This window comes from Oreochromis niloticus, linkage group LG20 (assembly GCF_001858045.2).
Source record: "Oreochromis niloticus isolate F11D_XX linkage group LG20, O_niloticus_UMD_NMBU, whole genome shotgun sequence".
Taxonomy (NCBI): Eukaryota; Metazoa; Chordata; class Actinopteri; order Cichliformes; family Cichlidae; genus Oreochromis; species Oreochromis niloticus.
Window position 1 is genome coordinate 31,073,178 of NC_031984.2, and position 27,216 is coordinate 31,100,393.

The 27,216-nt window shown below is 36.8% G+C and overlaps 1 protein-coding gene and 1 long non-coding RNA gene across 3 annotated transcripts in view; one reads left to right on the forward strand and one right to left on the reverse strand.

Annotated features, from left to right (window-relative positions):
• Positions 1-2,808: 2,808 nt before the first annotated feature.
• Positions 2,809-27,216, reverse strand: part of LOC102081453 (scavenger receptor cysteine-rich type 1 protein M130) — a 41,111-nt gene continuing 16,703 nt past the window's right edge. The window contains exons 5-19 of the mRNA XM_025901684.1: positions 11,966-12,157; positions 11,717-11,868; positions 11,390-11,534; positions 10,835-11,143; positions 8,931-9,236; positions 8,348-8,644; positions 7,663-7,968; positions 6,778-7,074; positions 6,214-6,486; positions 5,645-5,811; positions 5,219-5,327; positions 4,824-5,012; positions 4,282-4,377; positions 3,510-3,674; positions 2,809-3,399 (exon numbers count right to left, since the gene is read on the reverse strand). Of these exons, the coding sequence (XP_025757469.1) occupies positions 3,215-3,399; positions 3,510-3,674; positions 4,282-4,377; positions 4,824-5,012; positions 5,219-5,327; positions 5,645-5,811; positions 6,214-6,486; positions 6,778-7,074; positions 7,663-7,968; positions 8,348-8,644; positions 8,931-9,236; positions 10,835-11,143; positions 11,390-11,534; positions 11,717-11,868; positions 11,966-12,157 (3,188 nt within the window). The 3' untranslated portion in view covers positions 2,809-3,214. The remainder of the gene's footprint in view (positions 3,400-3,509; positions 3,675-4,281; positions 4,378-4,823; positions 5,013-5,218; positions 5,328-5,644; positions 5,812-6,213; positions 6,487-6,777; positions 7,075-7,662; positions 7,969-8,347; positions 8,645-8,930; positions 9,237-10,834; positions 11,144-11,389; positions 11,535-11,716; positions 11,869-11,965; positions 12,158-27,216) is intronic.
• On the forward strand, positions 3,477-4,761 carry LOC102077795 (uncharacterized). 2 transcript variants are annotated; one of them, XR_266423.4, is made up of 4 exons: positions 3,477-3,614; positions 3,830-3,934; positions 4,366-4,518; positions 4,602-4,761. It is a non-coding gene; the product is annotated as an uncharacterized LOC102077795 (long non-coding RNA). The 2 variants fall into 2 exon arrangements; XR_266424.4 differs by having other exon boundaries at positions 4,370-4,518.

Here is a 27,216-nt window from a genome sequence, read left to right on the forward strand (position 1 = left end):
TTGGTTTAAAATTGAAGAAGACATCAGTCCATGGTTTGAATGTCCCTCAGCATATTTCACATTAATATTGTAAGATGAGGACCCTACAATTATACAGAGAAAACCCCAATAATCAAACGATCACTTTGGTTACAGTGGGAAGGAAAAATTCCTTTTTAACAGAAAGAAACCTCTGGCAGAACCAGGCTCAGGAAGGGGCAGTCCTCTTGGTTGGGGGTGACAGGACAAAAAACATGCTGTGGAAGAGACCCAGAGGTTAACAATAACTGATAATTAGGTTTAGAGTATAAACTTATTGTGGGTGAAAAGAGGTGAGAGAAAGAGAAACGCTAAGTGCATCATGGGAATCATGATTGGAAAGAATGGCCTTCCAGATCTGAACCCGAATGGTGTTCTGTTACTTGACTTCTGTGCAAACCACAGTTTGTCCGAAATGAACAGCATGTTCGACATAAGGGTGTCCATATGTACACATGGCACCAGGATACTCTAGGCTGCAGGTGGATGATCTATTTTGTAATTATATCATCAGATCTGCAGCCATAAGTTCTGGACACTTGATTTAAGAGAGGTGCTGAGCTGTTAACTGATCACCATCTGGTGTTGAGTGATAAGGTGGTAGGGGAGGATGCTGGACAGACCTGGCACGAGCTCTGGCAGTGGCTCAAGTTGGGAGGAGTTCAGAAAGGCCATAGAAAAGACTTTTGGTCTGCCTCGAAGAGATTCTGGCAAACCATCAGGTGACTCAGGAGGGGAAAGCGGTGCTATACCTGCACTATGTATAGTGCGAAGGGAGCACTGCTGACCTCAACTGAGAAAGGAATACTTCGAGGACCTTCTTAATCCCACTCACATGTCTTCTATAGAGAAAGCAGAGTTTGGGGACGAGGAGGAAACTCATCTATCTCTGGGAGGGAGGTTACTGAGGCAGCTTAACAACTCCTTGGTGGCAGGGCCACTTAGGTGGACAAAGTTCGCCCTAAGTTCCTGAAGGCTCTGGATATTGTATGGCTGTCTTGGTTGACATGCCTCTACAATGTTTCCTGGAGATCAGGGGCGGTACCTCTGAATTTGCAGACCGCTTCACACTCACCGTCGCAGCCGAGTGTGAAGTAGGAATGAAAATCAGCACCTCCAAATCTGAGGTCATGGTCTCCAACCAGAAAAGGGTGGAGTGCCCATGCCGGGTAAGGGAAGAGTTACGGCCCCAAGTGGAGGATCTCAGGGTCTTGTTCACAAATGAGGGGAGAAGCAAGCGGACAGACAGATTGGTGCTTCAGTGATGCCGACGCCATACAGGTCCATCGTGGTGAAGAGAGAGCTGAGCGTAAAAGTGAATCTTTCAGTATACCGGTCAGTCTATGTCCCTATCGTCACCTATGGTCACGAGCTTTGGGTAGTGACTGAAAGAACAAGATTGTGGATACAAGTGGTGGAAATGAGCTTTCTCCAAAGGGTGGCTGGTATTTCTGTTAGAGATAGGGTGAGGACTTCGTCCATCCAGGAGGGACTCAGAGTAGAACCCCTGCTCCTCTATATGGAAAGGAGCCATCTGAGGTTGTGTGTTCTGGGCATGTCCTACCAAGAGGAGGCCCTGGGGCAGACCCTGAACACACTGAACAGATTAGGTTTCTCAGCTGGCCTAGGAATGCTTTGGTATTTCCCCAGAAAGGCTAGAGGAGGTGGCCAGGGAGAGGGAGGTCTGGGCTTCTCTGCTTAGGCTGCTGCCCCCGTGACCTGGCCTGGATATGCGGGAAAAAAAGTGGATGGAGTGATCATCTGAATAGCAATAAAAATGTATGCTATGCCATCTAATAATACTGCCTTGGGGAAGTATGTATAATGTAAACAGAATGGGTCCCTGCACAGAAACTTTTGGAACTTCATAATTAACCACTGTGCATGAAGAAGACTCCCCATTGACATGAACACATTGAAGTCTATTAGATGGATATGATTCAAACCACTGCAGTTCGCTACCTTTAATACCTACAGCATGATCTAATCTCTGTAATGAAATATTATGATCAACAGTACTGAGGTCAACTAGAACAAGCACAGATAATAGTCAACTATCAGATAATTTGTGACCTTCACTGATGCTTTTTCTGTACTGTGATGAGTTTTAAATCTGGCTGAATAAACCATTCCTCTGCAGAATGGTTTATAGACCCTTTATAGACCCTTTATAGACTGCAGTAAAGGTTTATCATATTATCATATTTCTTCATATTAGACAGAGATGCATGGCCTTCTGGAGAAGGTCTGCAGAAGGCTGTATCTATTTCAGCTTCAGCTACACCATGATCCCTCAGCAAGGCCTCTGACAGCGATGCTAGATGTGATGTTTACACAAGATATAAGGGGCACTGCTTACAAATTAGTCCCATTGGGTGTATTGCTGGCTCTTTGCTCAGTGGCCCTTGGCTAACTCCTTAGTTAGGTCACTCAGTCTTCTAATAGCTGCACTAGCCGGTCTGTCAGTGCCTTAGCAATGACCTTATTCATGTTAACATTTGTAGCAAGCAACTACTCAAGCTTTGACCATGGGGAGAAATTATTACGTTATTACATAGAACATTAAATTGTGTGATAATTAAATTTTATTCAAAATGCTTTGAATCCAAGCATTGGTTAAAAAAAAAGAAAGAAAGAAAAGAACAAGTCAACAACCTGAAAGAATGGGACATTTTATTTTCAGTTTCAGAACTTCAGAGACTCTAAAAGCAACATTTTATGGATGAAACGGCTTATTGTGCTGTGTATCAAACTATATATAGCATACATAACATACAGTTTGATACTCAACATCTAAGCCATTTCCCAAATTCCTGAGTCTCTGAAGCATCACTAGATGTACTTAAAGGTTCAAACCTAAAAATGTAATGATTATAGAAGATTTAATTATAATAAATGTTACATATGAAACACTGTAAGGATGTTTATAAAAACCTTACATTCAATTATAGGTTTACAAACAAACAAAAAATTGAAAGATGCACAGAAAAAATACTAGTACTTAACATTCTTTTTATATATTATACATTTCAAGTTTTTTGCCAAATTTTATCAAAAGACAGATTTTGCTTCTTTTTACACTGAGGTTTTGGGTCAAACTGAATTTTCTTTCAGCCATTGAAAATAATATCATTTAAGGAAGGCGAATTTTACATGATCTGCTTTTTTTTAAGTAGGTCCTAAAGCCACATTCGGCTCACCCATCCACATCTGGCTCTAGGTAGTCCTCATCTCTCTCCACCAGTCCTGGGGCTGCTGTGTTTAAGTCATCAGTTGTTTGGGAGCTGTTGTGAACCTCTGCTGTAGTCTGTGTGGTTTCAATAATCATACCAATGTCATCATAACTCTCCTGTGAATCTTCCTCTTCATAGGTCACCCCATCTGTCACAAAGAAAATCAGATTGCAAATGTTAAACATTAATTAGTCTCATTGATGCCATTTTCAGATTTACCAATATTAACGTGCGAAAACACTGTGATAGTGCCAGTACTTTCATTATGGACACCTTCATGAACGTTGATGTCTCGGGCAGCAGGAGCAGTCGTGCCTGAGAAGGTCAGGGGTCGAGCCTCATCTGCTTCAATATCCTCATAAGGTAAAGAGGAAACACTCTGCCCATCTTTCTCTGAGATTAAATCCGCCTCTGATCTGACTCCTGAATGAAAAATAGCAAGAGAACACTTACACCATGTTGTATTAAAAAAAAGTTTCCCCCAAAACTCCCACATCTCAGATATGTGCATATTTTTTAATGAAAATTGAACTTTGACCAGTGCAGTAATTTGAAATCTGTTTTATATTTCTGTTTAGGTCCACGCTGAAAGGGAAATTGTGCACCTTTAAGTGGACATCAGGGAGAAGCAGTAGCTCAAGGCAAGAAGACAACACCAAAAAGTAAAGCCAAATTTAATTCAGGTAAGGTTTTCATTTCTATGGCCAGAACCTCTCAAGTTGATGATATAGTGCAATTAAGTAGAAATAACTACAACAGGCATATTAATATGTAATAATGAATAATATTATCAGTGTAAAATATAACAGTGTTTTACGTATTACTGCTTCTTACATTACCACGTCATTACCACAACAAAAGTAATGAGTTTTAGTTATGTACACATGTATACATGTACACATGTATAAATGACACTAAAATCTATAGACTTTGATTAAGATTAATAACATTTTAAAAAATATGAAAAAACTGAATGAATGAACAAAATAATCAATCAATAAACAAATGAATGAATGAATGAATGACATACTACCACGACTGATGTCTTCCATCTCATTGTCTTTGTCTATGACATTCTCATATTCCCCTCTTTCAAACTCCACTTCTTTCCCAGGCAGCATCCTTGCTGAAAGATTAATGTATTATGCATTTACTGATAGAGTACATAGCCGCAGCTGTCTAACCAATGCACTGTGCTATTGAACCAGTGATGTACCGATGTACCAGGGTACAGCACGAGACAAGGAAAATCGCAACATATGCACAGGTTTGGGTAATTTTACAAGTTCTGTATGTACATTTTCAATCAAGTAAGCAATGTTTGACTTTGCTAATGTGCTGCTTGTTCAGTCCGCAGCGGTGACAGCATTATTTGAAATGCTGTCTGAAAAGCGCAGAGAAGTCAGAATTCAGTCAGTATGCTGAAAGACTGCCCTCTTGTGGCAAAAAGCCTCCAACGCCTTTTTCTTTAAACTTGGATGATGAGGATGGATCTCATGTTCAGTTCAGTTTTTGATACGTTCTAAGGTAATTCATTAAAACAGAAATAAGCCATGTAATAAATATACTCACATGAAACTTTGGACTTCCTGGCTCTCTTGACACAAAATCGTATAAGAACAGAAATCAAGATTATTACAACAAGAAGAAATCCCACACCCACGATAATAGGTGCTATGGATGTAGAAGGAGGTGGTGAGGTTGGTGAGGGTGGTGAGGGTGGTGAGGGTGATGTTGGTGTGGGAGTCAGTTTCACATAGCCTGAAATAAAGCAAAGCCACTTATGTTTTTCTGGATCCAGTCACAGTGAGAGCTGTACTTGATTCATCATGTTTATCTGCACCACCTTAAGGTAAGTAAGCTCAGAGTTACAGATTTAAAAAAAAGTCTCTTCTCTGCAAAACAAGTGAATGAATATTTCTGAAAACTATAGAACTTATTGAGAAAGGATTCATGGTTTCTCTTACCTTCACAAAGTATTTCAGCTGGAGAAGCGTTTCCACAGGAACGTTGTTTGACGGCGCGCTTGACGTCCATGGTAACATCAGTGAACTCCAGTGTTGTTTCTAAGTTGACCTTGAATCAAATTTAAACTTTTTCACATTCGGACATACAGCCACAATAAAAAAAACACTGAAATTTCTCTGGCAGTGAAAAACAGGCCTGACTGAAGCAACACACAGCAAAAGAAGTCACTAGAAGTCCAGACCAAAAGTATTGGGACATTCAATTTCTTTTATATTTCTGCAAACTTTGTGTCAGCAAAGTATCCAGTAAGTTTTTAACTTCAAACATTTGGTCAATTTGTGATTATTGAGATACACGTCTCATGCATTTCTTTCCATTTTATAAACCGCTATGACCGCTTCAAGAAGCAGAATGTAAAGATTTACCTGTTTGTCTTCCTTAGAGATGCTATGGTTTTCTGTCTTAATCACTTCACAGAGCTTTCTCACTAAAACTGGGGAAGGATTATATGGACATACTCTTTCCCACTTATCTCGATAATTGACTTCAAGGACACCTCCATGTTTTTCAGTCGTGCGGAACTTTACACTTTCTGTAAAAGCACAGAAACTGTGTTTAAAGAAGGAAACAAGCTCATCCACTTCTGTCTGACAAATATGATGTTAGAGATGGTCAGCTTGTGTTCATAATGTGTTTAAAAAATGAACAAAAATAACTTGTATATTTTTCAGATTTTTGAGATTACTTTTCTACTGAACCAGCCAAATGGTCATTGTTACGGAAACTGGAATAGGTTCCTTAAGAATGACATAAGCAACTTGAGAATGTCATTTTTACTTTAAAAAAACCTTTCTTTTTGCAAAGAAACAAAAAATGTAACAATTACCCCAAGATAATGAATTAAAATACTACCATAATTAACAGAGGACCTACATGTATGTACTGTATATAGGGATGAGTCTACAGAAAGAGAGGTGTATGGACTCACACTTACCACTACAAGTAATGAACACCACATTTGTGTCACACTTTCCTTCAGTCCTCCTGCACTGGCCAATGATGGAATGGTACTTTTCACAGCTGACATGGTAAATGTTACCTGAACCCTTTGATGGAGCTTTGGGTTTAATGAAGACAGCATTGCCACAAAGCTTTTCTTGGCAAACTTTGTGTGCATAGGATAGATCCCAGTTACTAGCACACACTGGAACGCTATCTATCGTCACTTCCCCACTACAGTTCTGTGAAAGGCTGACACTGGGCTCCTCTGGGAAGGAAAGCAATAAAACACTGCAGTCAAGTATTGATAAAGACATAAAGCACTGAAGTAGAAATGATCAGTTAATCATCTCTGCACTACAAAGTCAAAATATGAAGCACAAGTCCATAATCGAATAGTTCATTTAACACTTTTAGCTTTGGTTTGTTACTTTATCCAGTGTATCTGGAATAATTCTCTTTCACACTCCTAGAGTCTTGTTTCACTCTTCAGTGTTTCCAGTGCAAATGTAAAAAGTCTGTGATCATTTAAGATCAGTCCTGCTGATATAAATCTTACTTTGGCATTCAATAAAGACTGGCTCCTTCCTTGAGGGAGTGGTTTTATTTTCACACTCCCAAATGCTTCCTGGATTTTTACCACAGCTGAAGCTTTTGTTCCAAAAAGAATCTATTTCAATTGTTTGGGGGTGGTTTTCATTTGTTGATTGGTATCCACCACAGTCCATATCCTGGCAAAGCTTTTCCTTCTCAGTTTCATTGAAGTTTTCTCTGGAAACAGCACTGGGTCCCTGTCTCCAGTGAACCAACACTGTTCCACTACAGGCCTTTTTGTCAGGTACCATCGTCCTCCATTCTGAGACAGACAAGAGAAATAAAACGTTCACAAAACATGATGTAATCAACAGGATCTGAATGATATAAATAACACACTCTGCACACGGAAATGACATTATGATCCTGCATCAACTTAAAGTTGTTAAAGTTTAGCTAACCTGCTGACTGCTGTGTAAATAAAATGATTTTATAGAGTGATAACAAAGAGATGACAACTGATGACAGAGATATTTTTATAACCATCAGACTGCACAGGCTAGCTGTTTCCAGCTGATTCCACACATTATTTAAGTGAGTCAGACTGTGTGGCAGAGACATACTGGTGACATGGACAACAAGCAGAAAAGAAAAGAGTAAAACTGAGTAGAACAAATAGGATTAATGGAGGTGAGGATGTTAAACTTCTAACCTTTATTTCACTAAAAGTAACCTTTGAAGGCGGGCATGTCAAAGTTTGAACGCAGCATTATTTTTATCTCAACATTTTTCTGAAATACAAACTAGTCTCAGTTTGTTTCAGTTTCAGTTCAGTGAAGGAGCAAACAATAATTAAGAAACTGCTGACACAAGAGAAGATTGTAAAAGAAACAAAGATCATTATACACACCAGAGCATCGGAGGCCACTGTGTTTGCAGGCAGCTGTAGAAGCAGTAATACTGCTGCATGCAGATAATGAACTGTTAGCATTTGCAGTGCAGTTTAGGTTTGAAATGGCTAATTTATCTGCTGCAGGTCCAAAGTAGGGACGAGTCTCGACAGCATCACCACATTTAAGCTCCTGACAGATGGTGTTTCGACTGTTATTGTCTTTGAGAGCATCCTCGCACACAGGGATCCACTTCCCCTCATACTCCACCTCTATGTTTCCAAAACATTTGTAACTGGGAATGCTAAATCTGGGCTTGACACTACCTGAAACAAATTGGTAATATTGTCATTTTATTTTTAATTATCCATCATAGTCTTGGTGAAAAGATGAAAAGTTTAAAGAATTTCAGTCTGGTAACTTCAGAAAAATTCAAATTTGCTTTTTTAACACAAAATGGATTTGAAGGAATATTTAAAAACAGATTGATGTTAAAGCAAAAGTCAGTCTCTTTTTGTTTTCTAAATTCTGGTATCCTGTAACTTAGTGACAAAAAGTCAACAAACCAATAAACTGGAACAATAAAACTGGCAATTTTTTCCAAAGGAGGCATATCAGTTGAAAATGAAACATTCTGCCAAGGAAAGTCACGACATTTATTATATTTTTGCAATATAAAAATATTTTTAAAAACCAATTAATTACCTGAGCAAACAACATAGGCTGGTTTTTGATTACAGGACATATCATTGTCCTGGTTTTTGACAAAGATGCTCTGTGTCAGGTCAGTAGTCCGACTTGTCGGGTGTAAACTCTTGAAGAGGATATCACCATCTCTGGGACTGTTGTGGGCTTTTATGGGCGTCCCACAGTTCAGCTTTTCACACAGCTTCACAGACTTGTCTTCTGTCCAGGTGTCTGCACACATATCTCCTTCCTTGTATTCTACATGAATTCTGACTTTTCCCCAGCAGCTGTTCGTCAACCTCATCTCAATATTTCCTGTTGTGACATCCAAAAAGCAAAAGTTAAGAGGAAACTAGTATTAGCAGATATTTCACAACTTCTTGGACCGAGCTGGGTTTCAGAAAAAACTGAAAATAGTAGAAACTTGATTGAGAGAAAACAAGGAAGTGAATGTACATCTATGGACATTAAAAGGTAAAGTCTGTTATAAATAAATTGTGTCCTCTGAGTGGATCACATTACAACTAGTGACACAATAAATCAATTCCATAATGACTTTAGTCTTAGTTTTATACTTTAACTCATTCACATTTCACATTACCTGAACATTTCACATGGGCAGTAGAAGTTTGGTGGTCAGGAGGCAGAGGTGTAGTTTGGTTACACTCAAAAAGAGACTTTTTTCTGGATGAGCAGCTAAAAGAGTCTTTCCAAACTTTATTAATCATATCAGCCCTAGAATGGAAAGAAAAGCTGGCAGCGTTCCCACAATGCATCTGCTGACACACTGTGTCTGCAGACTCTTGGTTCCATGTCTCGTTAGACCCAGAGAGCCAGTAGATTTCTCTGCCATGCTCTATCCCCACATGACCAGAACAGGTTCCACTCAAAAACACCACCTTGTGACCTGATGGACACAAAGAGAGAAACGTGATATACAGTAAGTGGCTGTGCAGGTCGTCTACCTGTTGAAAGGTCAGTGGTTCATGCGTGAATGTTAGACAAAGCCCTTTGACACAGAATTAAAGCACTGCATGAATGTGTGCTTGTGACTGGGTGAATTGGGCTTGTAGTAAAAAGTGCTTTGACTTTAAAATGCTGAATGTCTTTGCTGATAGCTGAGCAGACCAATGAATCTCTACTACTTGCAGTAAAATGCACTCTGTGTTCTCAAAAGGAGTAGAAAAGCATTATATATAATAACAGTTCATTTATCATACTGTACCATTACCGTACACTTATCATTACACTTGATGGACAGTTACAAAACTCAAGTATAAAATGTTATCATTCTAAATGGATCCATTCTAAACAGACATGGGTACATATGACACTTTTTAAAAAGAATTTCTTTTATGAAACTTGTTCTCAAATGTACACCCACTGGAAGAACAAGAGTTTAACCTTGACATTTTCTTTCCCAGTTTTGGCAAAATAAAACTCTCAAAGTCTATGAGTGACTGAACTCATAGACATAGAGAGTTTTATAGGGAACACTGGCATTAGAACCTCTGGATACTTAAGACTCCACAAAGCAAAGTTCAGAGTTCACCTCATTTTGTTTGAAAGTCTGCAACTTTTCCTGTTTTGATCCTGTCTCACCAATATCATCAATCTCTCATCAGGTAAATAAAAGACACATGAAAATACATACATAAATAAATACATTTAAAAAAACTTTAAAAAAGCAAATAGCAGTTGATATTGATTCCATTATTAGAGTTTCAGTGTGTTAACTGTTAACTGCATTTAATTTAAAACAATGACTTGCTTTTATAACCCTGACAGAATCATACTGGCAGTGACAGTTTGTGATGGCTGCACTCACAGCCACACAGTGGTAATATCCACCATGTTGGTATAGAGGCTTATAAGTAACATTGCATTCACATTTGTCTTCCTTTAAATATAGGAATTAATTTACAGGACAATAAATAACTGGTTTTGGTTTAGAGTTAATTCCACATAACACTGCATTCTAAAATAAGTGCGCACATTTTAGTCTACACTGTTATGTATGATTAATCTTTTGTTTTCTGAGTTATCTTAGTTGCAGCTGCTCCAGTCCCTTGATTAAGGAGCCAAGAGGTGGAAAAGGGGCGGAGCGAGCTTTGAAGGAAGACTGCTAATTGGTTCATTCCATAACTCTGGACCATGGGGGGAATTGGAGTTCATTATGTTTGGTTTAGTTAGGTTTTGTGTGTTTTACCCCTTGTGTTTTTTGTGGGCTGATCAGCCACTATTTAAGTTTCCCCTTTGTCTCGTTAAGTTAGGTCAGTTTGTTTGAGTTATCATAGTGTTGTCAACTTTGAGTAGAGTTCTGTTATTTTGACCTCTTTTATGGGCCCAAAATTTTGATTCTTTTTGCATGATTTAACCAATTATGTTTTGGGGTTAAATAAAAATCATTTTTTTGGACTTTAACCTGTGCCTAAGTTTCCCTCGCTGCTCGGTCCATCACACAGTTATACACAGCAAGAAGGTCAAAGGGCACGTGACACTCACCCTCACAGGTGATTCCAACTGCTTCCACTTCTTGATTTGAAAATTGGTTGTTTGAGTTTTCTGTTAAGCACTCAGATATGTTTGATATCTTCTTATTTGTTGGACACGTTATTGACAGGAAGCTACCAGAACCCTGACTGAATTTTTCAGTTTTGCCTTTTTCCCCACATTGCAGTTGTTTGCAGACAGCTGCTGATTGAGCCTCTGTCCATCTGTTTGCAGGAACTTTCCTCCACTGGCCCTCAAGCTTTATCTCCAATCTTCCAGCACATCTTCCAGGACCATCTGCCAGTTTCACCTTCACACTGTCTGTACCATGACAATAAGAGATTTATCAGCCATGAAACACAAAAAGAATAAATACATTAAATTAATTAATTACTGAACACATTTTGGAAAAAATTAATTAGAATTTAACAATGTCACAATTTCATTGAATGAAGTAACTCATTTTCTCTCTCAACAGAGAATTTATTGCAGAATTTAAAATCCCATTATAAAAGCAGACAAAGGCCATCAGCAGCCACTCTGTACATTTTCACTGCTGTATCTCACCTGAACACACCACATAAGGTTGTTTTGAACACTGGATATTGTTGCCATGCTCAGCCTCACAGTGCCACAGTGAGGACTCGCTGCCTTTGCAGCTCACATGGTCCATTATCCCTCTTGAATTTTGACGTTCTTGAGTATAAATCAGCTAGAACAAAGCATTTATGAGTTTGCATTATTTCATTGATACTCATCCAGTATTAATGGTGCACATTAGTACACTTATCACAATAAAGCCAGTAGCACTGCTGTATGGACAGTTTCTGATACACTCAGTATCCATGTATCAGAACAACAGGTAACTTATGGTGACTAAACTGGAAAACTCACTTTCCCGCATCCAAGCTCCTTGCAGACTAATTCAGCTTCACTTTTAGTCCAGGTGGAGGCACACACAGGATTATCTGAACCATTCACTTCAATATTAACTGTACCATAGCACTTGCTGTCTTTACCAGAGTGCAGAACTACTTTAACTTCATCTGAGAGAGAGAGAGAGAGAGAGAGAGAGAGCAGTTTTACAGTGTGAAGTTTTTGCTTGGAAGTTGTTTGTGTTGGAATATAAATGTGTTGAATTACCTGTGCAAGTCACATTAAGGTTTTTGTTTGTGCTGTTGTTTGGGCTGAGAGAGTTACCACAGTGCATTTGCTGGCACACATCAAAATCAAAGTTGTCCTGTTGAACAGGTACCCAGTTGTTATTTTCTTCTTTTTCCAGCTGCCCAGAACACACATTTGACTGGTTTCCTTTGAGCTGCAGTCTCATAAAACCTGTTTATAAAAACACTTTCACCATATTTAATATGTAACACAATCAGTTTACGTAATGTGTAACTGTGTGTGTGTGTGTGTCTGTGTGTGTGTGTGTGTGTGTGTGTGTCTGTGTGTGTGTGCGTGTGTGTGTGTGTGTGTCTGTGTGTGTGTGTGTGTGTGTGTGTGTGTCTGTGTGTGTGTTACCTTCACATATGATAGAAACAGGTTTGCATGATGCTGAATTGTCCTGTTTGCCATTCACACACTGCCACAGATTATCTGGGTCTGCATTTTTAAAGGCTGAACAATCGAGCTTCATCTTTGATGAGCTTCTGTATCTTTCACTATCGATCCATTTTAGGGGAAGAATTTCTTTGAATTCACCACACCCGAGATTTTTACACAGAAGATCGGCTTCTTTTTTTTCTTTAATAGAGAGGAATTATATATTCTTTGTTAATCAAAAATAGTGTAAGACATTTTAAAACATGATCGAAGTAGTACACCATTAAATAAGAAGAAGAATATTTCACAGTAGTGGAACTCTTCTGCCCTTTGAAACACAGAAGATATTTGATTGTAGCATGAATCTGATAATTTAGCACAGAGAGATTTTCTTTAGTGTGATACTTTAGTATTTCAGGCTTAACAAGACAATGTTGAAGCTTCTAATTCTGTGACTATAGTGTCTGAATATAAAAGTATCAATGGTGAAAAGTAACTTTCCTTAAGTATCTTCATTTTTATTTTTGATTAGGAATTATACAATAAAACATCTCATCGTTATTTGTCTTAGTGAAAATCTTCATTGAATGATATTTTAATAAGTAACTTAATTACAATAATTATTAAAAAATATGAGTCAATTAAAATTTAAAACTATCTGACATTAGTTTAGAATTATTTAACCATAATTGCACTACACTGATCTTAAACGCTGTCTCTGAGTTGCTGTCTATTGTTTACTGCATTTGCATTTTACTGAGAAAAACTTATCTTTGTTTCTCCTCTGATGTTATGTACAGTTAACATTTAGAAAAGAACCTACAAATGTATACATGAATGAATCACACTCTTACCCAATCTGTCTTTACAAAAGTAACCCGATTTGCCATCAATGGAGTACTGGACCGCTCCAGCACATTTGGGTCCATCCAGGCTTAATGTGATATTACCTTGAAGAGCACAATCATAAACCAGCCAAATACAAACACAGACAAAAAACCAACAAACATCACAATCGATCTTATCAAGTCATTTCCATTAATGTACCTTAACAACCTTTAGCTAAGAGTTGTTGTCACCGAGCTCACTAAAAAAAACCACCACCAACAACATAAAAATAACAGAAACAAAAAACAGAGAAACTTACTTGAACATGTAATTTTTTTCACTGTGAGCTTTGAGTAATAGCTGGATTTCCAACCAGGATGTTTACATTCCCACAGAGCGCTCTCGTCTCCTTCACACTTCAGTTCATTGAGCCAGATCGGTCTGTCTTCTGAAGGCTTAAGAATATCTGTTACTGAGCTGTCCACAGGTTCCCCACAGTGAGTGCTCTTACAAACCACTTTTTCAGTGTTCTTGCTCCAGCGTGTATCACCAACATAGCCCCATGTGTTGTTATGGTAGACTTCAAGGTAGCCTTCACATGGGTAGCCTCCTTTGTTTCCATTTTTTAGAATCAGTCTGTCCTCAGCTAGGAACATACAAGGTTTATACAGCAAATTATTCTTATTCTTATTATTATGATTTGTTTCATGACTTACTTTTGGGAACTGCAAAGGATAAAATGTTACACTTTTGTTCGTGCCATAACATCTGAAAACAAGTTAAAAAAAAATAATACTAATAATTATTTGTTTGTATGCTTTTATGTTTTACTTTATTATTGTAATATATTTAGCAACATATTTCTAAACACATTGTTTTTGTTCATTATTATTATTGTTATTTTGAATCCACTAAGTCTTAATCCAAACAATTCTGCTCATAAAATTTCTGGGAGGTCGGAATCCAGCCGTCATAGGGAAAGAGGCAGATAACACCGTGGACAGGTCACCAAGCTGTTAACACATGCAGACACTCGTGTTTACACACACAGTTATTTAGATTTACTAATTAACCTACTGCACGTATGTCTTTGGATTGTGAGAGGAAGTCAGAGTACCCAGAGATAACCCATGCAGACACAAGGTGGCCGTGCCAACTCCACACAGAAAGGATTATGCAAAAATCACAATTAAAAAAAAATGCTTAAAGTGGACCTCAGGCTAGATTGGAGCCCGGTATTTTCCTTCACCGCCATGCTTCCCACTATGTTTGTTTATACGTCTTTATAAATAAAAGCATACATCTTTGCAAATAATACACTTTAGCAATGGAAGCTTTTAGCGGTTGTGAATTTTTGCCATTCTGTATTTTATGTTCACCCCCACAAAAAGACTAATTTTTACATTAAGCTTTGAAAGATATTGTAGCGATTCCTTATTTTGAATTGCCACAAACACACTTGTAAACAAATAACACTGATTGTTTTCTTTGTTTCAAATCTACATTCTAACTCTTTTAAAGTATTAATTTTGTTTACTAATTATTAATTAATTAATTAATTATTAATTTCTATAGTTTTTTCCTGTAAATGTCAAACACATTTGAAAGACTCATTCTTAATTCAAATTCATAATAATATTTATTACTATTAATAATATCCAGAATTAAAGAAACTAAACTAACTTACCTTGTGAGATCATCAGCTCAATGTGAGCGATGTGAAGAAACAGGAGCAGGAACCACATCATCACCACAGCTCATGACTTGAGAGTGAGACAGGCAAACGATGTGCTGGGCTTTATATTGCCGTGGCTTCGCCCACCAAAAAGGAAATGAGCTACATACGCGCCAAAGTTAGACTCACAAATATTATCTTAGGCTAAAAGAAAACTAACACACAAGTGCTCTCATTTCATATACAATAACCTTTTCAATTTAAACTCACTATGATGCTGCGACATTGAAAAAATATTTAAACACATCAACGGTAGAACATACAATAGCGTCCATGAGAATGTGAAATTGGTCAACTATTGATAAAACATAAATTCAATAAAGTTGAATATCAACCTTTTTCAGTAATTCTGATATGTGAGAGCATTATGTTCTTAAATACAAAGGCTGCTTTAGGGAACAGCACATACAGCAATCATCAGGAAAACCAAACATCATCTTAGAGAAATATCAGATTTTTTAGAAACGGGTCATTCCATCTCACATCAGCCAAATTTCTACTTTAACTTCTCCATTTCACATAAACATTTTATTGCACAAAGTTTGAACATATAAAACAAGTGCTGTGAAATGTTCCTTTATATATTGAGCCCCTTTCAGGCCATTGTTTGGAACATTTAAATCTGAAACCATGTTTGAACATGAAGATCTCAAAAAGTCTTTTAGAGAAAAGCCTACAATTTTCACTGGTTTTTCTTACTCTCAGCATGAATCAAATTAGCATATTTTTCGTTTTGGAGACCTGGGTCACTTGTCTCAAATTATGACATTTTTAAGAATATCTTCTGTTAAACCTTTGACAATTTTTATGTCAGCTGTTGAACATACGTAATAATTACTGTTAATTTTTTTTTGCTTTATATACTTTCCAAGATACATATTTAAAAAACAAAAAAACAAAACAAAAAAACCCTTTTGGCCCATTTCTTCACACATTGTTACAACTATTCTAGATGAAATATTTTGCTAAATATATGAATTTTTTGCCTCTTAGTATAAATTATCTTGAGGGCAGTAGTAGGCAGTATTGTAGGTAGGCAGGATAGGTTTTGAAAATGAAAAATATAGACATAATTACAGAATATGATTTTGAATATTAACCGGAAAATCCCGAGTTTTGTTAAATTCACTTTAGACTATCTACTAATTTATTTATTCATGTTTTGTTTGGCTGTGGTGCAGCCTGTGATATTGTGACTATGAATTAAATGTTAAAAAATATTCTGTTTTAGCATTATCATGAAATATAACTGTATACTGTTCAAAATTGCTAGTTTTTTGTTTCAATGTGAAGTTGTATTTTATTCATGTGTGTAATCCATTAATATCTTTGTTTTTGTGTTACACGTCTCACATTCGTCCTACTAAAAGAGACTTAGAATTTAATATTAAAAAGTATTCTAAGTGCTTTATTTTACTGTACTTGGGAAATTCTGCTACATAACTTTCAGGAATTGTCTAAATTTGTCTCTTCCCCCCTATTTGTGTTGTAATTTTTTTTTATTTTATAAGACTGCTGGATCTTTTTTTTTCCATATTTTAACTAGTTAGTACTTACAGACTCTGATTGTTTTGAAGTAAAAACACCCAGTGAGGCTTTCATCTTAGTTTTGAGGTATTCATGTTCAAACGTGGATTTGTATTTCAATTTGTGAAAAAGAAAGGCCAGAAAATGGGTCGATAGACCATTTAAAAAAAGGCTATTTGATATATGAAGCTAAAATTTCACATATGTTTATACTTTGTATTGTAACATTTGCAAATCAAAGATGTTTGAGCAAAGGTTGTGATTTAAGATGGAATGACACAAAGACTGTTTCAATAAGACGGACAAAAAAACAACAACAAACCTTCTGCTACTTTTCATCACATGACATCAGCTGCAAATGCTGTGACTGATTAAAAAAACAACAGCTCCTGTGACATTTAAGTAGACTCAATTAACATGAGAGAGAATTATAAATGCTGTACAATACATGCAAATATTCTGTTTTGTATATATGGCCAGGAAACATACACTTGGAGTGCAAATTACCCAGCACAAAATGCAGAAAATTTGTGTAAAAATGTTGAAAGAAAATGACTTATGTAGCCTTATATATGTAGCCTTAGGAGAAGTAAATAACTATCCATGCATATCATGATATGCTGTGAGTACAGTTACTCTAATGATAATATCCATTCTGATGTTTACAAGTTTTACATTTGAATTTGCTTAAACTGTGGTCCCAGGTGTAAACTGAAAGTATGAGAGAACTGCACAGGGCTGTGGGTTTGTGGCTAGAGACTTTTCAGAGCTGTGACTAACTGCAAAAAATATTCTCAAGTGCACTTTAGTAACTTGCTAAACTACATTCACCACCAGGGCAACAAAAATCCAGGTGCTACTGGTGGCATTAGACAAAAGAGAAATAAGTCATTAAAGGAGTTATCTGTTTTTTTAAGAGTTATCTGCTAGATGCTAGCTGTCTCAAAGGATAAAAAAACGTCATACTTTTTCATACCGTGCCAAACATGCGAAATCTACAGGATTCTGGGTAAAGTTGGAAGTTGTAACTAATGCAGTAACCTTCATTATAAACCAGTAAACCTCATCCACTCTGGAGGCCTGGCCACCAAGTAGTTGTTTAACTGCATTTTGTGTAAAATTGGAGGATAATGTTAGGATTAATTGGAAGATATTAGTGTGGCGGCAGGAGTAATAATAGTAGAATAAGAGCCTATGCTTGCCCTTAATACAGCATGTGTATGGATGCAATCACTGTCATTGTGCCATATGCTGCATGTGCTGGAATAGTTGCTGTTACCCCTATGTTAGCAACTGCTAACTTCATACTAGTATGATATACTTTTAACATTAAGATTATTTTTACTTTTTTCAGAAACTGTAGAACACAAGGAGGAACACATTACACACACACTTATCATATTTGTCTCCAATGTTACTGCACTGCTGTATAAAAGTCTTAAGCCAGCCTTAATTTCTCTATATTTTGCTTGGAAAATGGGTGCCATGAAACATGACGAGATGGAGATAGGGTATATAAGGCAAAAAGAGAGTATGTATAATTGTCACAAGCTTGAAGGTCAATATTTGATATGTCCACCTTTAGTCTTCAACAAATTATGAACTTGTAGTTTCAATATTTAGTGTAGAGAAATAGTTTTTCAGGCTTTTTGAAGGACATACAAAATTTTTCTTTGATTCGAACCAAGCTCTTCATATTTGGTTTATGACTCAATAACACCTTTTGCCATTGATTTTTACTCTAGTTCTTGTGTACTTTGGCATACCTCAACAGTTTTCTCCCTGTTTCCTTATGGCTTCCTGACAGTCATCCTTCCAGTGATTAAACTTTGGCAAAAAGTAAAAAGAACAACTGAAGTGCCAGATGCATCAGTCAGGTCACAAATATCAGGTCTTTCCTGGATTTTTTCCTGTCTCTTGATGACATGACTTTCAGATACTATTCATCTACAATAAATAATTATTTAGGTCTGAAACTTCTTCTCACCTAATAGTACTTTGGGACTTACAGTGTTGCTGCTTGATGTCTATTAAACTGTTATTTGTCATTTGTCAATTTTAATTAAATGCAGCCAAAGAAATAGAAACACAGCTAGTAACATAGTGTCTAAATATGCATTTTCATGCTCACTTGTATGTTATCTGTGGGCACAGTCGTTCATCCTTTGAGTTAGGTGCCTTTTTTATGCTTAAATGATTTACAGGTAGTTTAACAAATCAAATAAGTGATGTCAAGGTTCGGAGCTAATACAAATACTATATCTTCCTTTACATTATTTTGCTAGTGTCTAAAAATTAAGACACTAATGTTAATGTAACATAAAGTTTTGACATGGTGACTTTTTCAAATATGCATGCCCCCTAAAAAAAAGGTTGCCTTTTTTTATTTATTTATTTATTTTTTAATAAATTGTTGGTGTAAAAATCTGTTTGATCTCACATCTAAGCGTAAGACTCACACAGAGGTGTCTTGACCACATTTACCAGTGATGTGATCAGAAATGAAGCATAACTGACACAACCATCAACTCCAGTTTGGAGGTAGCTTAACAGAAATGAAGCCACAAACCTCTGGGTTGTATTTTTGGAACCAGGTCGTCTATCTAGGCAGGAAACTGTGATCACATACGCTTCTGCTTCAGATATATTCTCAGAAAAATATGAAACTATCAACTCCTACTGTACCTGTGTTTAAAAGTTGTTGTTTTTTAAATAGATCCTATATTGGGGTTTAATTTTCTTTAAATATTTACTGTAAATATTCGTTCAATATTCGTATGTTTATATGACATTGAATACAATATTAAAGGGCACGCTAACAAGCAAACAAGACTGTCCGTGTGCACAGCCCCCAACACACTACAGATACACACAGTGTTAAACAAAACTGTGTGACTTTTACACATACCATACATTACCACAAACTGTAGCAACTGCCAGGAACTAATACATTGCTTGATTTCAAGTATTTCAATATTAAGAAATCACATGAAAAGACAAAAATTAATTAGTGCAGTGATGATCTATATATCTGTGCAAACCTTGATAGAGTCACTTCAGAAGTTACTCTTTGTGAACATGCACAAAAATCAGAATAATGTTTTAAAAATACATTTTCTCTTGTACCAGCCACACCCTGGTCTGATTACTGCCAAACAAGTTCACTTAAATAAGACCTGTCTTAAAAAGTGTAGAAGGGTGAAAGATCTCAAAAGCCAACACATCATTCCACAATCTAAAGAAACTCAAGAAGAACTGAGAAACAAAGATATGACATCTATCGGTCTGGAAAGTTTTACACAAATTCCTAAGGCTTTGGACTGTGGCAACCCAATTACTCTAGCGCATAAAGAAGTCATCCAGAAGGTCACAAAACCCCCTCAAAACAACACAAGCACCTAGGGTGCTATGTAGCAGGGTAATCATCTAAAAAACACTAGCAAGTCAACCTTGACTGGCTTGATTGAAATGGTTTGGCATAATCATAGAGAAGCCATATTCAAAATGGGGCTGCATTAAAAAAACAAGAGTAGAGTAAAATTCATCCAGTGATTGACTCATTGAGAGAAAGACTAGAAAGATAGAATGACTCATTACCAGTTCTCACAAACGCTTGACTACAGTTCTTGCTACCAAGGGAGGCACAAGCAGGTATCAGGTTTTGGGAGCAATTCTTTTTTCACATAGGGCCAGTTTTGGAATATATTTTTTCCCCCTTAATCAATAGAATAATTTAAAAACTACATTTTGTATTTTACTTAAAAATTATTTGATGATCATTAATATGCAAGTGTGACAAGTATGCAAAACAAAAAAAAAAGAAAGAAATCAGGGACAATCTGGAGACGAGCCAGCCCTTTCTTCTTTAGACAAGCAAACAGTCTATTATAGTAGTCGAGTCTTATAGAGACAAAAGCATGGATTATCATCTCAAGTTTCCTTGTCGACACCACTGATTCAGGTTTTGAGCTGTTCCTCAAATGAAAAAAGCAGGTTCTTACTACCTGATTTACGTTTGATGAAGAGAAGGCTTCATCAAAAATAACACTTACATTTCTGAGGCTACGCTTCGGTGAGGAAACTAAATCACCCAGTCACCGTTTCATGTCAGACATTCCACTGTCCGGTGCAACGGTCTCAGGCTTGTCTGGGTTTAGCTGTAAATAATTGTTGTTCAACCACTGCTTAATATGTTTGTTAAACAGTCATTCAAAGTGGAGAGTTTATGAATTTTAGAAGGCTAAAATGAGTAGTATAGCTGAATATCATCAGCGAAAAGATGATAAAAAAAACATCAGGAAACTGCTGTATCATCTGGCCTCAAGAAAGAATGTATATTAAAAACAGAATAGGTCCCAGCATGGAGCCTTGAGGAACTCCACATAGAAGTTCTGTAAATTAAAAGCTGCCATGTGGAGAGGCAAATTTAATGCCTTTCCAGGTTTAACAAAGTCACTTAAACAAATCAAAGCAATTTAAACCTCTTTCCCTAATCACATCTATCAACATTTACCTCAGTTGATGTGCAAACAACTGATTACTGACAATGTTTTGTTTGTTTGTTTGTTCCCGGGTCTGCTGGAGGCCTGTGACACACACACATGTGCACACACACACAGACAAACCTAGCCTAAAACCCGTGAACTTAACAAGACAGAGAACACAAGTGATCATGGAGATAGTTCACAAAGAAACAAGACAGACAGACAGGGGAGACCGAAGGTAAATAAACATAGAGACGATGATAATAACAATTCAAAGGCACTAGGAAAAGCTGAGCTGAAGATCAACTAATACAGAAATACAGAACTAGATAACTACATAAGTTAGCTCAAATTTCCCAAGACAAGAACAAATCACCATCATCTAAACAAATCAGTCCATGACAAACTCAAAAACTTGGCAATATCATAAAGATAGTAAAAAATGAATTAATAAGGACACTGTAAATAACAGAAAAGTACAACAATACTTTTCTGTTATTTACTGTAGAATTAAATTACTTTTTAGTAGTTTACAGTGTCAGTCAGTAATTTAGTAATATCACACTAAATTAATTACTAAAATTAATTAATTACTGTAGTAAATTAATTAAATTCCAATCACAATTGTGCCATTACTTGGATTGCAAAGGTTCTTCAGTTATCTGCACACAAGGTGGATAAAAGACACATTTTCTTTCACCTGAAGTGGCAACTACACCGACGAAAGATACAGCTGAATTATACACCTAACACAACTTCGGCTCTTCATGCAAGCATCCGCACAGACAGCATGCTTACACAAATATAGCCAGGAGCGCAGAATGATGTTAAAGCTGAGTGTGTGCCGACCTACATGTACATGTTTTAACAGTATAATCACTGTGGTGAGCCCTTGAGTCAGCGATCAAAGTCTGTTTTGGTCTGATTTTCAACTTTGTTTTGTGTTGTCAGTTTTGAGATCATACACAAAAACTAAAAGAAAGGTTGGATGTGTATCGATAGGGATTTGTGTTGGTGTGTGGAACTGGTAATTGTGTGACAAAGCATTTGACAGAGTAATGTAATAAATAGTGTAACGAATTACTTTCTTCAGTAAGTAATCAACTAACGTACTGTATTTTGTACATACATGTCTTTTTTGAGTAACAAACCCAGTCTTGCATGTTAGTACTGTAGGTGTCAAATACTGCAGTGTAACTTATTTGGTTATTTTACAGGTAACCATTAAAAATGTTACTTCATCTCTGTTAATTACAATTAACTTGTGATTTAGCTTAAATGAGATTTTGTGAGTGGTTAAATAATATTAAATAAAAAAAAAAACATGTTTGTTAAGCATTCCTGTTGATGAAGGGAAACATCTGCCAGGTTTGGAGATGAGTTTACACCTGATGAAAAAGTTCAGGAACCACTGTTTAAACAACAAGTCAGTTTGGTTATGCAGCACGTTTAATCTCAAGTCATCTTAACGTGCTTTGCATTCAGATGAATGCATTTAAAAACATTTACCCAGAAACCACATCTAACCCAAGCATGTAACCCCCCCAACACACACACACAAACACAGTGTACGCCTACATGCTCACGCATGCACACAGACTAAGTAACGATAACACTGAGAAATGTTCTAGAATGCAGATGCAGATGTGGAAGCTTTCAGGTCATGTAGGCAGTTTGTTCCACTGAACAGACACCAAGCTAATCAATAACATCATCAATCTGGAGCCCACCACTGATAACTTGAGAGACTTGAGTCTAGAAGCAGGTTTCAAACTTTCTGGTAACATAAACATCTCAGTATTTTTCTTCGGAAGAGGATTAGGGCCACTGGAAAAAACAAACAAACTGGAGACATCTTTAGTTTTTTTTTTTTTTTTTCAAAAATTCTGACAAAATAGTCAGTGGCTCTAACCTTTTTCCATATGTCTCTCTATATAACAATAAAACATCAAATTAAAACAAGAAAAATGAAAGCACTGTCAAAGAATAATTATAAATAAGAAATATTATGGTCCAGTGGTTTCATAGCGTAGTATTTGCCTAAAATAATCTCTAGTTTGATCCCACGAGGAGACACAAATCCCTTTGAACTTATGTTTTGATTGTTTGGTCAGGGACTTTCACACCAGTGACTTGCTGGACGTAATTTTGCAGCTCTAGCAGTGCCTCCTTGTAGAAAGGAGCAGACGCTGACAGCAGTTTATGGCATATTTTCAATGTCAAATTAAACAGTGTCAAAGATTTTACTTCTTACCTAGTGCTGTCAATAGATAAAAAAAATTAACTAATTAATCTCACAATTTTCTGTAATTAATCATGATTAATCAATATTACTTGATCAATAGCCTTACAAGCTTAAATATAAAGTTGAAGTGTAATTGCACACTTCAACTTTATATTTAAGCTTGTAACAGACATTTATGCAATATAAGTAAACACAAAGAATGTGTGCTTAAATTCAAAGAGAATTTAAGTAATTTTTCTTTTTGCACAGGTTCTCTCCTGTGAAATACAACTTTTTAAAAAACCTACATACTAGTAGGTAAGCATAGACTAATATATAATATATATATATTAGTGCTCTCAAACAATTACAATTTTAAATCAGATTCATCACACGGTTACTGTGGATTAATTTTGATTAATCACGATTAAATATCATTCATTTTTATTCTATATTAATCACATTTCATTTTCCAGGAGCAAACAGACTCGGAAAAACATTGAACATCTTGAACATTCAAAAAAGCTCTGTAAGCATTTATCCACTCTCTCTCTGTCACTCTTGGGGAGGCGCTTCAAGTCACTGAGACGAGGAACCAAAGCTATGTAAAGCGCATGTTCTCAACATTAACAGGTCTGCAGTTTGTTGCAATTCACTTGGCAGTTGTGTCGGTCAATATGTCCAAGGTAGACTTAATGAGCCCCCGATGCGCCGTGAGAAGGAAACTACTTGGACAAACTACCTGAAATGCTTTGATAGAAACATTTCAGGGATTTTGAGTCATGCTGCACTCCAGATGCGTTAATAGTGTTAATTTTTTTTATCGCGTTAATCGTGATGACGCTTAATCTACGCTAACACGTTAATTTTGACAGCACTATTCTTACCACAGTCAGAGTAATAATAATTACCTTCATGATGTACAGTATTTAAATAACACAAAGCTCCAGACTTTGATCAATAAAATGTTTAAAAATAAAAAAAAATGCAGATAAGAAAAACTGAACAAATCGATCAATTTTACACGTCATATCTGTTTTATGTCTCTGTTCTGACACATGGTAAAATGGAGGCAAAAGTGAAATTGTGTACCTTCAAGTGGTCAACAGGGAGGAGCAGTAGCACTTTAAATTCAGTTCAGTATTATTTATATAGTGCCAAATCACAACAAGGTTTGGCTCAATCACGACTGTGTCAGGGCGCTAGGTCTTTGACTCAGCATTTTTAGTTTTTTGTATACATGATTCTTTCTGTTGCATTATGCAGATGTTCTAAGTTCAAGTTTATACAGTTTAGCCTGGAGTTTAGTTCTTTTATGTCTCTGAGTTTTTTTGTATTTCTGTTTCATGTTTTCTTGTCTTTGTGTCATCCCTGTGTCTCCTGTAAGAGTCTGTCATGTCCTCTGTGTATATGTTTCCCCAGTCACGTCTCTGTTTATTCCCTCTACATCTCATGTTGGTTTTCCTCGCTTCCCTTGGACTCAGCCTCTTAGTCATGTCTGTGTTTCGTCTCCCTCACATGTTCCCATGTTTCTCCCCTACATCTATGTTTGCTTTTCCCTGTTTCAGTGACAAGCTTGTGTGTTCCTGTCAGTGTTTGTGTGTTAGCGTACTTCTGTTTTATTTTGACATTCACTTGTTCTGTGTTCAGTGTGTTCAGTTTTGCTTCCCTTGTCTTGTTATTTCTAATGCATTCTTGCTGTTTTCCCATGTGTTTCCACTTCCCTCGTCACTCTTCAGTGTATACATTGTCTCTGTCTTCCTCAGCCCTTTGTTGGATAGTCTGTTAATCCTTCTCCATGTTGTCAAGGTATTTCCAAGTGTTCCAGGTTACCATGTGTTCGTTTTCCCAGATTAGGTTTTATTATTAGTTTCTCGTCTAGTTGGCTTTCTTGTCTGGTTTATGTTTGTAATCAGCTAACATAAACAAAACCTCACTTTTTGTTAACTTTAGTCCACCTCTGCTTGTTCGCATTTGGGTTAGGCCTGCACAATAAATCGAAAATTTATTGTCATCGCGATATCAGCCTGTGCGATGGGCCCATCGTAAAACACGGCGTAAACTGCGATAATTGGGTACCCTAAAATGTTTACACACGTGCTTTAAAGACTTTACCAATCAAAGAAACCCCTTGACACATTTGACCAGTCGAATAGAGCCCTTCACGGCATTAACCAATCAAATGGATTAGTGGCCCGCCTCCTACGTAGGGGGATGAGCGAACAACGCTGCAGCAACGAGCTACTATGAACTCGTGGCTAAAAAAAAAAAAGTACCTCGCTTATTTGGAGGTACTTTGGATTTGATAAAGACGACGTTCTCCAAACACAGGTACTCTGCAAAACTTGCCGAACACTCGTGGTAACCACCAGAGGAAACACGACTAATTTCCACCATCATCTTCAATACAACAACAGAGAACTGTTTGAAGAGTTCCAGAAAGTTAGGGCTAGCCAAACAAAGGTTGCTAATGTTAAGACAAAGAGCACAGCAGTCCAACAGCCGTCTCTGTTTCAGAGTTTTTCAAGTGGAACTCCTTATGAGAAAACGTCGAAGCGGTACAAAGAAAAAACAGAGGCCATTACACATTTTTTGGCGAAAGACATGATGCCTATAAATACAGTTAGCAGAGAGGGCTTCACCACGCTGATGCATAAAGTGGACCGGAGATACCGCATCCCCTCACGAAAGTACTTTTCCCATGTCGCCATTCCACAAATGTATGAAACATGCTGCAAGATCGTCATGTTTGAACTGAGCCAAGCTGAAAACTACACAAGCACTACAGTAAAGTTTCCTCTCCAGTTTTGACTTGCATCATAACTACTTGGTGAGTGGTAAAATGATGAACAACTGCATTGAGATAATTTGCAGTATAATTTAAGTTATGTTTATTTAAAACTAATTATAGACACTGGGAAGGATGTCTTTCAGAATTCAAGCCTCAGAACACTTTTTTATGGGGGCAATGTTTCAATGTTAAAGTGCACTTTGTTGTTACACTGCTAATACAGCAGCTTTCTTTAAATAAAACTGTTGCAGTAAAACGGAAATTATGTATTCGTTTTTTTGTTTTGTTTTGTTTTGCTATTTATTTTATCGCAAGTCATATCGTTATCGCAATATTGATCACAGTTATCGCACATCGCAGGCTTTCCTAATATCGTGCAGCCCTAATTTGGGTCGTCATTCTCTACAACACGTATCCTGCAGCCACAGGCCATGACAGACTGAAGTTTTCCATCTCATTTTCTTTCTTCAGACATCTTCATATTCCCACTTTTAGACTCCAATTCTTTCCCTGACAGCGATCTTGCTGAAAGGTTACAGTATTGCACATTTACTGATATAGTACATAACTGCTGTTTCACTAATACACAGTGCTAATGCACCAGTGCACAGCACAAGAACATGAAAAACACAAGCACAGGTTTGGGTCATTTTCCCAGTTGTGTTTTTGCATTTTTAATCAAATAAACAAATGATTGGCTGACCTGATGTGCTGTTTGTTCAGTCATCAGCAGTAAAGGTATTATTAGAAATGGCTGTAAGCTGAAGAGTACAGAGGAGTCAGAATGCAGTCAGTACGTTGAAAGACTGCCCTCTCCTGGCAAAAAGCCTACAACACGGTTTTACTTTAAACTTGGATGATTAGGATAAACTTTTTGTTCAGTCAGGATTTTTACGCTTCATGGCAATTCATTAAAACTGAAACAAGCTATTAGTCAGTATTTAATTCTAACTGATGCAATCAATATACTCATGTGAAACTTTAGACTTCTTGGGTATTTGAACACTCAGAATTTTATATATACAAAAACAGTGTGTCTATAAGTCTCACACCTACAATAACAGGTGATATGAATATATAAAAGGTGCATTGGTTGTAGTGGAAATGTCGTCACATAGCCTGAAATCAAACACAGTCATATTTAATTTTTTCTACATTCACTCACAGTGAGAACTGTGACTTGACTTATTTTGTTTATCTATATCGCATCAATCAAAGTAAGCAAGTTCAGATTTACAGAATACACACCTTGGTAAACACGTG